The 13,834-nt window shown below is 54.4% G+C and overlaps 2 protein-coding genes across 2 annotated transcripts in view; one reads left to right on the forward strand and one right to left on the reverse strand.

Moving 5' to 3' along the window:
* Positions 1-821, reverse strand: part of TMEM255A (transmembrane protein 255A) — a 32,934-nt gene extending 32,113 nt beyond the window's left edge. Inside the window, exon 1 of the mRNA XM_026061052.1 lies at positions 776-821. Within this exon, the coding sequence (XP_025916837.1) occupies positions 776-821 (46 nt within the window). The remainder of the gene's footprint in view (positions 1-775) is intronic.
* A 2,851-nt stretch (positions 822-3,672) lies between these two features.
* Positions 3,673-9,477, forward strand: ATP1B4 (ATPase Na+/K+ transporting family member beta 4). The gene is made up of 8 exons (XM_026061053.1): positions 3,673-3,693; positions 4,176-4,338; positions 5,192-5,320; positions 6,292-6,396; positions 6,643-6,839; positions 7,454-7,510; positions 8,233-8,328; positions 9,316-9,477. The coding sequence occupies exons 1-8, from the start codon at positions 3,673-3,675 to the stop codon at positions 9,475-9,477; spliced, it is 930 nt and encodes a 309-aa protein (XP_025916838.1).
* The last annotated feature ends 4,357 nt before the right edge of the window (positions 9,478-13,834 follow it).

The raw sequence follows: 13,834 nt of genomic DNA on the forward strand, positions 1-13,834 counted from the left end.
CCTAACCGTGACCCGAATTTATTAGAGGACGGGAAAAAAACCGACAAAAAAAAGTGTTTAAAGACATTTCGCCCCCTCGCGGGAGGTGTCAGCGCTGCACGTCGCTGCCGGCGCCGAGGCCGGGCCGCCCGGAGCCGCCGAGGCCGGTGCGCGGGGCGGCGGGGGCGCCGCAGGCTGCGGTACAAAACGCATTGAAAACCTCCGCAGAGCCAGGAAACGCAGCTGCGAGGAGCCGGGCCGCGGCCGCCACGGGAAGGCGCTGCACCGCAGCCCCGGCGGCTTGCGGGGGGACGTCGCGTCGCGCTGCACGGTTGCGCGCCTGGCGCGAGGGGTGGTCTCACCCGGAGGGAGCGAGGCCCTTTTTCCCGTCCCCCACGTGTCGCCCGCACCGCGGAGTGGGAGCGCGGCCAGACATCAGCGAGAGACGGGGAAGGAGCTCGCGGACAGGGACCTTTCCCTGCAACGCTACCGCTCCTCTCCTCCAGCCGTGCCCAAACCGGGATTAGCAAGCACAGGCGGTGCAAGTAAGCTGGAAATCGGGGGAGCGATTCTGCCCCAGAGCCGCATGCGTGTGTGCGCGAGGGATCGAAGTCCTGGCCCGCCTGCAGGAGGCTCAAGGCCGGCAAAGGCCAGCTCCCCGGTGCCGGTCTGCCCCGCCGCCCCCGCCAGCCTCCTCCGGGCCATGAACGTCACTGATCCGGGCCCAGGGCGGTGACGACGGGACCTTTCTGGCCCTCCTGGTGCCTGCCGGACCCGACGTGCCCATCCCGCTCACCGACTCCGACCTGTGGAGGAGCCGCTCCCAGGCGGGCTCCTCGCATCACGGCTGCGGGAGCGTCCGCTGGCCGCGGCAGGCCCCTAACCTCTCTGTTCCTCGTGTGGCGGCTGTAAAATGGGGATAAAAGCATTTTCCCAGCAGGCTTCAAGATTGCTTGTAAATCACCGTAATGCCCTGGTACGGGAGGTGCTAAGTGCAAATCATGCAATTATTTCAAGCCAAAGCATATTTCATCAAGGCAAAAGAAACTAATCCTATCTCGGCTTCAAAAAACCCCCACACTTTTATGGGGTAAGAGCTAATTACCAGCTTCTCCTGGGAAAAAAGAGAAAGCATACGCTGAAAAAAGTTGCAAGAGGCAGGTTACAAATGCCCAGATCAATTAATGCTGAAGAGCGCTCAGCCTCCAGAGAAACCCAGTTATTTGCCTGGGATGAACTAGAGGAAGCCCTTGCTCGCCGTCGCACCCCGCCAGGCAGCGGGGCCGGCGCCTGCCCTGTCCCCCGCGGCGCGGGCGCCCCCGACCCCCTTCTGCCGGCGGCCCTGTCCCTGGCACCGCGGCGCCGGAGCTGGGCCCAGCCAAGCCCCTCGCCTGCCCGCTGCGCCGCTCGCTACCGCCGCTGTCCCGGCTCAGAGCGACGAATATAGACCTGCCCCTCGCGCGACCCCTTCCCGGCAGGAGAGATTTTGCGAGCGCGGGAGCGGGGCCCGCCGTGACTGACAAGCACATCTTGACCCGCGCGGGCGGCCAGCGAAGGCCCCAGCGATTCGCTAATGTTTATTAACGGGCGCCCAGGCGCGGCGGGCGCGAGCCCGGAGGTCCCCATGTAGGGTGCTCCCGGGCCTTCGCGGGGCGGCCGTGCCGCGCGGCACCGTGCTGCATGCCGCGCTGCGCCGCGAGCACGCTGTAAAGGGCACCAGGTGGCGGGACCTTGCACCCGGCGCAGGATCCTGTTGCGCCAAGCTCGCCGATCCGATGAAAGCGGGTTATTTTTTGACCCGCTCCTCGACGCTGAAGTCTTCTGGGCCGGGGAGGAGAAGCGGTGTGTTGCAGCCGGTCCCGCCGCGGCGGACAAGCACAGGTCTCTGGGTGACCGCGTTTGCTGCACCGCAGCGGGATGAGTGGGCCACGGGGTGCGGGCTCCGCGCGCCATCCCGCCACCGGCTGGGGACACGGTGGCACCGCTCGGCCCTGGCTCCCGCGGCGCTAACAGTCGCGTTTCTCTGCATCTCACACCAGGGCATGGCTTCGAATGCCCCCCGCCGCGGAGCAGAGAGCCAGCGCGGGAGCCCCCACCAGGCACCGGTAAGTCTTTCGGGGGCCGCTGGCCGCCCCGGAGATGCTGCCGGGTGTCTCCCTTCACGCCTGATAAATATAGCGACCCTGCTTCAGGACGTGCTGCTCGGTCCCTCACGCCAAGTGCAGGCGCTTTCCGTGCGTCRGGAGCGCCTTTGCCCGGCGCAGGAGGGCAGACGGGTCGGGCGCAGCGGCGAGCGAGCTCGGCGGCGGCTGCGCTCCCTGCGCGCTCCTCTGTGCCAGCTGCAGTGCGGCAGGCTGCGCTGACACCACCTCTGGTCTCTTCTCTAGGGATAAGGCACCCGGAGGGGCTTGCGGTCCGGATCCGGCCGATCTGACCTTTCGAAAGGCTTTCTGGAAGGTCCTTATGGCCGTCCCAGGACCTGCGCCACCCTCCGTCCTTGCCCTTAACCCATCTCCGCGGTGTGTCTGCGGGCTCGGCCGGGCCRCTGGCTGCTGCCCGTTGGGAGGTCAGCGGGGTGCTGCCGGGTTCTGCCAGCTCTGGCCCGGCCTTGGTGCTCCAGGGCGCGGATTTGGGACGGAAGGATTGCTTTAGGCTTTGGGAGCCATAGTCTCCCCCCATTTCTCACTGTTTGGAGGTCTTTGTGCATCTGAGCGTAGCATAAAACCCCCTTGGCTCAGAGGTACCTTTAAATCAGACTTTCTGCAAAGCTGTTGCCGCTTCTTGGAGTCGCCTGGGCAGTCCCAAAGCCGCGGGGGATAAATATGTCATTTGTGACTGCCAGCGCCAACAGGTGCCCGCAGACAGCCGGCTGCCCGGCCCCCAGYGCGCAGCGCCTCTCCCAGCCCGAGCGCCCGCGGGAGAGACCCTGCCGGGGCCCCAGTGAGAGCCTTCGCTTTGGGGGGGGGACGAAGACCCCGATCCGGTTCTCAGGGCCTTATCCCCAGCTGTGCCAGATCCAGCACCACCCCCCCCCCCGGCAATGTGCAGCGCTGCTGCTCTCTGTCGGCACCGGAGCGYGTGGGATCTGCGCCTCGGGCTGCCAGCGAGAGGGTCCGGTCCCCACTGGAGCGCCGTCTGAATTGATGGGTTCATTTGGGGAGAGCCCTGGGAAATCATCCTTCTGGTTTCGGCTCCCTCGACTTTTGCCTCCCGCTGCTCCGTCACGTTTTGCCCCGTGTGCCCTCAAACAAGCAGGCGGGCTGCAGGTGGGCGCCCGTGTCCTGCGCGGGCTGCGGCGGAGCGAGGTGTCCGGGTTTTGTAGCTTCTCAGCCCTTGCGATAACTCAGCCCTAACTCCCCTGCAGTCTGGCCTGGAGACTAAGCCCGGCTTTGCTCCGGTCCAGGCCAGGCCTGGAGGGAGAGAGCGTGGGTGCCCGCATGCCTGCTCCGGGCGCGCGCGGGGCTCTGCCCTGGCGAGGGCGCACGTCTTGCCCCCCCGCGTCCTGGCCCCTGGTGAGAGGCACAGGGCTTTCCCAGGCTCCGGGGCTTTCTGAGGGACAGCTGCCATACCTCGTCTCCAGTGACTCTTGGCCAGGACCCAGGCACTGAGGATTTTGTGTTTGTGGCCTCCGTTCAAACCCGTTTTCACTGTGGGGGCCAAGGCCAAAAGCAGACTCCCTCGCTGCCTGGCGATATGCCTTTCCCTGGACTTGATGTAATTAAAAAATAACAACACAGGCATTTCTCCAAAGACTAAACACTTGCTCACATGCCAAGAAAATTAACTTGGACGACTCCTTAAATAGTGACACCTGGTGTCACCTACTGTAGCACAGAAAATGGTGCACTTGAGCTGAGAGACACTGTAGAAGTGTGGGAGCAGACAGGACTCTCCAGCTTGCAGGTTTTCTTCTAGCCATGTTCACGCAGGTTAAAAGCGAAGAGTTTCTGTACATGCTGGGAGGAGGAGGCAGCGCCCGGTGTGACTGCAGCGATGTGTGCACCATGGAAAAATGACCAGTGGGATCTGAGGGATCACAAGTCAGCACGGCCAAAAACTGCCTCTCTCTAACCCAAGAGTGACGATGGGAAAATGGAAATTTGAAACATCTCCAGCTATTAAGTGCTTTTGCATTTATTTTTGGCCAATGAGACGCCCAGCTTGCGCGTGGGGGTTGTGTTCTGTAACCATTCCAGGAAAACAGGCATGAAGAGAAAGCAGAGGATCCCGACAGCGGGGAGGAAGAGACCAAGGCGGCGATGGGGAGCAAGACGTGGAGGGAGCTGGCGGGGGAGCTGAAGCTGTTCCTGTGGAACCGGGAGGAGAGGACCTGCCTGGGCAGGACAGCCGCCAGCTGGGGTAGGTGCCTCGCGGCGACCCCCTCGGGCACTGCTGCCCTTTCTTTCCCACGACGGACGCGCTGGCCCGCGAGCATCTGCACGCGACTGGACCCATCGCTCCCATTGCAAATTTTCGAGGTGCATGTTTCCAACCGGTGCAGTAAAGAACCAGTAGATGAACACGCAACGACACGTAGGCAAAGTTGGACGACTGGGGGAGTTGTCCTCGCGTAAAGTTGCCCGGTTGCAAGCGGAGCGGGAGGAAGCGCTTGCCCAGCGGCGAGGGTGTCTGTGACGGTCCGGGAGGGCTCGAGCCTGGGGCTGAAGCTCGTGTGCGCCGTCCCGTCACGCAGGCCGTTCCCAGCCGGAGGGAGCCGGGCTCTGCCACTCTCTCCTTGGACATGCCGAGCCGGTGAGAATGCGGCCCGCAGCGAAGCGCAGGGTGGTGGCGGCGGCCTTCAAAGCGGGCCAAGGCGCTCGGCAGGCTCTGCCGGTGCTGAGGAGGGGCCCGTGGCCGTGGCCGTGCCGCGGGGCGCGGAGGGRACGGGACGGGACAGGCTGCGGTGGCCCCACGCGGTTCCCAGCGCCGCCGCCCCGGGGAGCCCCGTGTGCAGCTGCGTTCTCAGGGCTCCCGCCGCCGCCGCCTTTCTCCTGGGAAATGTTTGCGTTAGGGCTCTGCTTTGCCGGCGAGGCCGCTGGCTTTCAGTCACGGGCCGCGCTCTCTGGAGACCACCTCGGCCGTCAGGCGGGTCCAGAGGAAAAATAAACACCGTTCCCGGACATGGGGCTGGTGACGTAGCCCACGGCCTGGCGGCCTCGCGAGCCGTCCAGCCGGGGCCGCGCTGGCCGCAACGTGCCCGCCTGTTTTGCAGGCCTGATCCTGCTGTTCTACTTCGTTCTCTACACGTGCCTGGCGGGGATGTTCGCCTTCTGCATGTACGTGATGCTGCTCACCCTGAGCCCCTACACGCCCACCTACCGGGACCGAGTCGCCCCGCCAGGTGGGTGCCGCGGCCGGACCCGCCAGGCGCCCCTGCCTCTGCCGTGCCTCCCGCTCTGCCCCGTCCGGCGGGAGCGCGGCGGGAGCGTGGAAACGGTCGTAGCGGTGAGAGGAAAGCTGAGGCGAGGTGTGCAGACCCGGTGAAGAGCATCGGTTTATTTCTGTTTCCACTTCTTTGCAAGTGGAGAAAGAGTTAAGGCAAGTTTTTAAAGAGTAAAATTTGTTTTGAAAAGAAAAAAAACAGATGAAAGACATGCCTAGGGTTACCGTCTGAAACACAGGCTGTGCGGCAGATCTCAGCTGCTGTAAACCCAGGCCGCGGAGCCACGCAGGTTTCTGCCTGTCCCCATCTGCTCTGCTGGCCGGTCTCAAAGCCTGGCTCGGCAAAGCGCCGCCTGCGCAGCGTGCACGGGCCTTGAACAAAACCCTGCAAAACCCCTCTGTGGCCCTACGCTCGTGCGGTCAGCCAGCGGTCAGTGCCCTGGGTGTTACCGCTTGCGCTGGTACAATTGCAGTGCTACAGGTCCTCAGCTGAAAGGTCCTCTGAGCAGATCAGGCACTTCAAATAGGCCAACATGAAGCATTCATTCTAGGTATTATTCTAATTATTCCTTCTAAGTATCCTCAATGTAAAGGGACAAGTTTAGGCTCTTCAGAGGTTATGGGCTTTCATTTTGACTGCTGCCCCTTCGAACCTTATATCTTCAAAAGAAAATGCAAACCAGAGTAGCTTTATCTGTTGCTATTTGGGAAGGCGGTGGTGAGACAGCATTCAAGGGCTCCTTTCGTAGTCACAAAAGCAGCGTTCCTCGCGCTTTGCCTCTCCCCGCTGCCTGCTCGGCGCCGGCCGCGGTGGACAGGGAGGTCCCCGCGGCTCCCCCGTGCTGCTCTTCCCCTTCAGCAAGCAGCCCCTTCCGCGCGCGCCCCTGAGCCACGGCAAGCCCSCAGCGCCCCGACTGTCTCGTTTCGCAGGAGTAATGATCAGACCGTACCTGCACGGGTTCACCATTGCTTTCAAYGTGTCGCGGCGCAGCACGTGGCAGCTGTACGTGGACAGCCTGCACCGCTTCCTGGAAGGTGAGCTGCCGAGGAGCGGCGGAGGTGCCCGGCAGGGCGGTGTGTTCCCGTGCACACCCTGCCAGGAGCCTCCGGCCGCGCGGGTTGGCGCTGGCAGGGAGAGTGGCCGGCAGGGCAATCCCGGGAGCTCCTGCTCTGCGGTGCCGTTGAGACGGGAGTTTCCGACTTTCTTGATGCCACGGCGTCCTCTGAGAGCACAGATCCGTGCAAGTCCCCAGAAACACTAACACTCTTGGTTCCCATCAGCTTATGATGACAAAGTTCAAGAAGAAAAGAATATCAAGTGCGTGGCGGGGCGATACTTCATCCAGGGGGGCCACGAGAGTGAGGAGAAGAAGGCCTGCCAGTTCAAGCGCTCCCTGTTGCAGAACTGCTCTGGAATTGGGGATCCGACATTTGGCTACTCGAAAGGCCAGCCCTGCGTCCTGCTAAAGATGAACCGGGTACGGAAAAATCCAGGCATCTTAATAGATTAAGGACCATGCATTGACACTCTTCCAATTCGCAGACCCAGGGAAGGGGAACTATAGGTTCAAAATCTGCTGGCTAGTATCTGCTAGAAAATAGAAACAATAAATGTTTACGATACTTGCTCGGTTTGATTTGATAAAGGCCTGAGCACTTGGCAGGTCCTGTGCCAGCCTCCTCTCCGAGAGGAACTGAGCTCGGAGGCTACATCCTCGACTCCAGTCTCTTTATAACAGCTACATTTATAGAACAGAAATTATTTGAARTATTCTAATATCCTGGCAGCTCAGTGCATGCTGCTGGCAAAACAAACGTAAGGGGGATTTTGGGGAAGCGGCTGGTCTTGGCCGTGGTTCTCCGGGGGAGCCTGTGCTCTGCCCTCCGCGGAGGCTCCCGTGCCGTCCTCAGGCATGGGCGCGTTGCGGGGGGCCCGGCGGCAGCCCCCTTGCCCGGAGCACAAAACTTTCACTTGAGCAGCGGGACCAGCGTGCACCGCAGCGCAAGTCCYGCAGAAGGGAGGCAGCACACGCGTGGCGCCCCAAGCCCAGCTTTGCCTTTGGAGTGGGCATCCATGTCCTGTGTTTTGCAGATCATCGGCTACCGACCGGGTGCTGGGGTCCCGGTCAGCGTGGACTGTCAAGTGCAGGTACTGCTTTCCTTCCTGTTTGGGAGCGTAGAAAAAGTCAGATCCCTCCTTCTGACGAACCCCCCGGCATTTGGCCTCGTTTCAGCCCAGGGCACCTACGAGCCCCAGCGCTACGAACGCCCCCAGGCCCCAGTGAGAGCTGCTCTGCTGAGACAGCGAAGGAGGCCACGCGCCTCCCCTTTCCGCCGAGGCCCTGGCCCTCGAGCGCTGCCCAGCAGATGCAGGCGGTGGGAGCTGCTGGCTCTGCTGGCCTTGCAGCTGAAGCCCCTGGAGCTGGGCCCTGGGGCAGGAGGGCCCTGGGGCAGGAGCTGCTCACATCCACCTGCACCCACCCGGCAAGACCCTCTTTGCCCTGGGGAGCACCCAGCAGCGCTGCGATGGGGTCAAGGAAAGACTCCGGTTGCCTGGGGCTGCGGCTGCATCGTGCCCTTAGACAGCAATAGAGAAGCTGTTTAGCGTGGAGGCAGATTTATGGGCAGCAAGTTCTGTAAGGCTGGACTGCACTGTCATAGCACGGTTATTTTTTGACTCATTCCAGCAGCAGCTGGTTCTCATAGCAAACCCTGTGTGCAAAGAGGCAGCAGCAGCTCAGCTGTGCTGCGGGCTGGCAAGGGATGCCGGTATTAAAGCTCCTTCCTATTACCCCAAAGGGAGATATATTGTGTCCCATATGCTGTGTGTGAATATATACATATATATATATWTTTTTTCTTTTATCACAGAAAGGCAATGAGAGTGATCTTAGATCAGTGGACTTCTATCCTGGAAATGGGACGTTCGATCTCATGTACTATCCCTACTATGGCAAGATCACGCACGTAAGTAGGAAGTCACGTTGCAGCAGCTCTGTGTTATGTCTCCTTGGGGAGGGGTGGGCAGGAGTTACTGCGCAGGGCACGGCTGCGCTTTCTGGCCCCTTTGGGCAGATTCAGGCAGCGGGGAGGCCACAGGAACAAGGAGTGAGCAGGCAGCRGGGTGTTACGCTTCCAGGGCTCTATTTCCATCTCTGACAAACTGCGGGAACTCCTCAGGGACTCTGCTTGCCTCTCGCCAGTGCAGGAACAGTTACATTTATCTTCTGGAGACTAAGACTGGTTTGCTGATTCCCCTGAGAAGGTCTCAACGCCAGCACATTCCCGGGGTGCTAGGGAAGTTGATGGTTAGGTGAGAGAAGAAGAAAAGCACGAGGCTGCTTTCAAAGATAAAACCAAAGCACTTCAGGTCGGGTGGCTTGAAAGAGTTGTCTAACATCAGTGCCGAACACACTGGCCCTTGCTGGTTTGGTCTAAGCCGGTTTGTACAGTGGTAGGAGGTAATGTGCATTCACAGCAAAAGCCAAAACAGAAGACGTGACAGCAGCCCTTAGACTCCTATTGCAAGAGCAGCTGCTGCAGGCTGAGGATAGATAGCAGCGCCCTAACGCTAGGTCTGCCTGTCCTTTGGACACTGATCTGAAGGAACACCATGGATTTTTTTTATCACAAGCTGTAGTTCAACTTTTTAAATGGGCAAAAAGTATTTGTGACTCTTGTTATCCAGTAGCAGTTGTCCTGGCAAATGACCCAAGAGGCATGTTCCAGTGCCAAGCCCAAATGTCTGAGTCCAGTCAAGCCCAGTCACTCCAGGGCACGGACACAAAACAGCTCAGCCTCAGTGTCCGGAGCGATGCCGACAGCAGTAAGGCAATGCACTCAGATGCCTGAGAACCGTGAACCAGATACTCCTGCTTTTACTGAACAAGATAGAGCACTGCCTGCTTTTCTGATCCCTAAAAATTATACTTAACAAATCTCCCTTCTTTTCAGGTCAACTATACCTCCCCACTGGTGGCTATGCACTTCACGGATGTGAAGAAGAATAATTTGGTCCCTATTCAGTGCAGGCTGAAAGGGGAAGGAATCATCAATGATGTTAGTAACGACCGCTTCCTGGGCCGAATCATCTTCACCCTCAGCATTGGGAAGTAGCCACTGCAAACACTGCGCACTTAGGTTATGTCAGTCAGAGGCTTTTCCCTTTTTAAAGCCTAAAAGGCAGCATTTCTTCTGTTAGGAAAACCAGACACATGGAAATTTTTGTTAACTTATTTTTGTTCATATTTAGGAAACAAATGAGATGTAATTGAGCAAGGAACCACATTTTTAAAGATCTGATGTAAATTTTTACTAGCAAAAATTAAAAGTTATATCCTAGGCAGAGAACCTGCTATACCATTTCAGTTTTAATTAAAACCCCCCCTGGTATCTGAACACTATTTTCATAAGGTCATTTCAAAAGGGACCCCTACGGAATGCATTTTTCCTGGCTTTATATTTTAATCTTTACCATAGTCTCATGTACATTTCTTAGGCAAAAGCTGACAAGAGGGTAATTTATTAATACTATTTTCATTAAAAAATAAACAGCAAAAATTCTGGATTATGCCTGCAACAGTTAAAAAATTAAAATGGCAAATCTCAAGAAAACCTCCTAGGATCTTTAGCACCAGGGGCACCTTTGACTGCAGCATTGCACACAGCTTGTTCAGTACGTGTGGGGTGTTGGAGAAAAGACCATGCAAAAAAACATTTGCTTTAGCATCTTCCCAGCTGTTCCCTTCTGACCCGGGAGGATTAATGCGTTCCTCCCTCCTCCTCACTTGAGCAAGTTTCTCCTCCCCAGGAATCCTCCCCAGTCGGGCAGACAGGGGAGGCCTGCAGGGAGCTGTGCTCTCCCCGGCACCGTTCCCCGGCCGGAGGCTCCTCCTGCCCTTGCTCAGACACAGAAGTGCTCGGGAACTCGTCAGGCCCCGCCAARCACTTTAGGCCTGGTCTTCCCAATTGCAGAGAGGCCACAGTTATAACGCTCCAGAAACYGCAGGAAAATGCTTGATCATTTTATCGTTAAGGGGTCAGTGCAGATCCTAGCGTAGGTCATCAGTTTATCAGCCCAGAAGGTCCGTGAAGCACATTCACTCGGGCGATCTCTCCCTCCTGTCCGGCCAGCCTGGCCCTCCCGGGCCATTCCTCAGCCTTGTGCCACACAGATATTCCCCCTGCCCTGGTGTAAGTGACAGGCCAGGGAGCGGAAGCAGTGAAAAACACCCAGGTCGGTAGCATTTCAGGCAACAGAGGAATTCTTGTCAGGGCAGGTCAAGCATGTGGCTGAAGCACAGGACAAAGCCAGGAGACTTGTGCTCGAACGGGGACTGCCTCATTCACCCCGGGGAAGCCACCACTTTGCTCCCTTCCTCCATCCCCTCAGTGGGGTTGTGTTACCTCAGAGAGGGGGTACAAGGCTTAATTTGTTGTCAGTATCTATAAAATCCTTTGCTACCTTTGTTTGAAGGTTCCCTAGAAGAGCAAAGCACTGTCGTGATTTCAGCGCCTATTACAGTAAAATTCTCCATTTCTAGACGCTTGAGCTATGGCCACTTCAAAGTAGTTTTGATTCTTTAGAAAATGAGATTGTTTTTGATCATACACCTTCATATTTGAGCCACAAATGAAATATACTCTATATGTTATTAGTTATGAGAACACAGCAGGATGCTTTAGGATACAGTATTCATTGGAAAGCACATTTAGTAAAATTGCTTACTGACTAAACAAGAGCTTTATGGTGTTTGTCCCACATCCTAGCTCAGATACTTAATCTGCCATCATTTCCTTATCTATATTAAAGTCTCTAAGAAGTCATTTTTGTATTAAAAATAAAGCTGACTACAGTAAAACTAACTGTATGCTTTCATTCTTAAAACACTAGTGTAACAGATATAATTGGTAATTTTTGTCCCCTTTGCTGGCCATTAAGGGGCTGGATTTCAAAGATGCACGTAATTCGATCCTTGAATTTTGAGCATTTGATTAACTTTCTAGGGCTGAAGAGAGCAGAAGCTCAATATAGTAAGCCTCACTATATGGCAGGTATAGAAAGCAATTGCCTGGCAAAAGCTGCTTTTTAAGAAATATTAAAAATCTGAAACAGAGGATATTTATGAGCTATTTTTCCCAACAGAGATAAGGCAACATTATTATTCTGTTGACACAACTTATCCGAAAGGGCACGTTCTGATCAATAGAAACTGGCTTTTGCCATGGAGACACTGCAGTGGTAGCAGCTCTTCTTTGACATCAGAAAGAAGTTAAAACCACAGATGTTTCCCAGGCTGCCAGTTGCTTTAGCTCTTTTAAAACAAGGATCTACGCTTTTATTTCTGTAGGATTCTGAAAGGACACAAATGTCCATGCTTCAGGCCATGAAATTAACAGCTACCCAGCTGACAACAGGACAAAACTTTATTTGTATCTATTCCACAGCTGCCTTTTAGAAGGATTCGTGAAGCAGCTGGTACTGTGCGTTAGCAGGTACGAGACCTATGCTTTGATCCGATGAGCAAAGAAAGATCAACTAATTGGAAAGTAAGCGCGTGAGCAATTTAGAAGCAAAAGTTTCAGTTTCCACACCAACGCCCAGACGAGGCACGCTGACAGCCCCATTGGAAAAGCTTTGAGAAACTGCATGCGTGTCTACTTACACTAAGCAAAACTTCATAAACATCATAGTTAACTTTATTGTTTCATACACATATTCTGCTTTCAGCAGATTTGTACAGTCATTTGCAAATTCAGAGAACTGTATATACCATTCCTCATGCTACAACCCTAAAGTGCTGGTTCAGTTTTTGACTTCTATTGAAGCCCAAAATAGTACTTAAATATATATATATATATATATATATATATATCTCTAGGAAATTGCCACACTTTACTAAAATAACCTAGCAAAAGTGATGCAAGACACTTTGATCTGGAACCTGAGCATGAAACCAAGGATGGAATCCATCTGCTGGCAGCACAGAAGCAACACGCTTTGACAGACAGTTGTGATTCAGAAATTGCCAGACTCAAAATAATCTGCCATTCAGCTCTCTTGCAGGGAGATCAAATACAGTGAGAGCAAAGGTACAACACAAAAGGCCAAGACAACCAAAAGTGAAACACACAATCCAGCCCAGCAGCATTAAATTACACCCCCTAAATAAGAGGGCTTGGTTCAAGAGCCCCTTTGCAATAAAAAAATCAGTTATGTCAGATCCTGGCAAACCTTAGATTTGGACACAGTGAGGAAAGAATAATTGAATGCACAGGTATTTCTCTAACATCAAGGCTAACTCTTTAGAAATCTCCCTTCCCCAAATTTAATGCTAATGTGAATTATTTAAACATCATTGTTGACCATCTCCTTTATGCAAGTGAATTACTGAAGGTGCTCTCCCTATGGTGTAGATGCAGGCTCAATGCGCAGGGAGATTAAGTATTAAGTAGCTCTACTAAACACCTGCTGTAAAGGAAACACTCCTCCCACTGCCTGCTACCACCAGCTGTTTGTGGAATTGGCAGCTCTCGCCATCGCACAGATGGAAGACAGGGTTCACTTGTTGTGAAAGGCTTTTGCCAAGCTGGATCAAAGAGCTGGAAAGAACAAGAGGCTTCTTTCATCTTACCAACATGAACCTATTTAGGAACAAGGCAGAGTTCAGCCACAAACAATTAGTTTCTATCTTGCTTCAGTTTAGATATGGAACATAGGATTGCAAAAGGTATATATCAATAATAAAGAAAGCAACTTTCAAGAAGTCAGATGCTCTTATTCCTTTGGAAGTCATGTCTTATTTTTTTCAAGTTTCGGCTTTATGGTCAGCATTTTTCATACTAGAAACTTTGTGCTCTTACACTCTCAACACTGTTGTTTGAGAGAGTCATGATTAGGATGTTAAAGGCAGATTAATCCTAGCAAAACGGACTATTTTTACCTCTTGGCTTGCATTCCCAGATCACAGCTTTTCAGCGACCCTTTGTAAATCCATGAAAGCTTCCCAATGGAACTGCAGGAATCTCTTTAAACAGTCTGTGCTCTTAGTCAATCTTTGAGACTACTCCAAACACTCGAGCCTCACAGTATCCATAGACCAGCGCTGAAACACTGGTGTAGTTTCTCTCATATGTACAGAATCAAAGCTGAGACCCACTAAAGCCAGTGAAATTCCACCCTTCCCTCACTTCACAATTGGACTCAGAACAAAAAGGAAAAACAGTCAAACAAAATAACACGATACATTTCTTTTAGCAGGCTGTTGGCTTTTGAGTAGTGAAAGTTCTCTAAGACTTATCTTACGGAATAGACATTAAAGACATCATGCTGGTGCAAAGCAATTTCACATACGGTAGCAGTCAACTTCTCCATACTGAYGTTAAGACATACTCATTACTAGAAGAATCAAATGTTCTTCCCATGTGATGTTAATGCATTAGCGAGGTCAGGTACTACCTTTACATTCAGAAG

Source organism: Apteryx rowi, unplaced genomic scaffold (genome assembly GCF_003343035.1).
Source record: "Apteryx rowi isolate R43461 unplaced genomic scaffold, aptRow1 scaffold_174, whole genome shotgun sequence".
NCBI classification, from domain to species: Eukaryota; Metazoa; Chordata; class Aves; order Apterygiformes; family Apterygidae; genus Apteryx; species Apteryx rowi.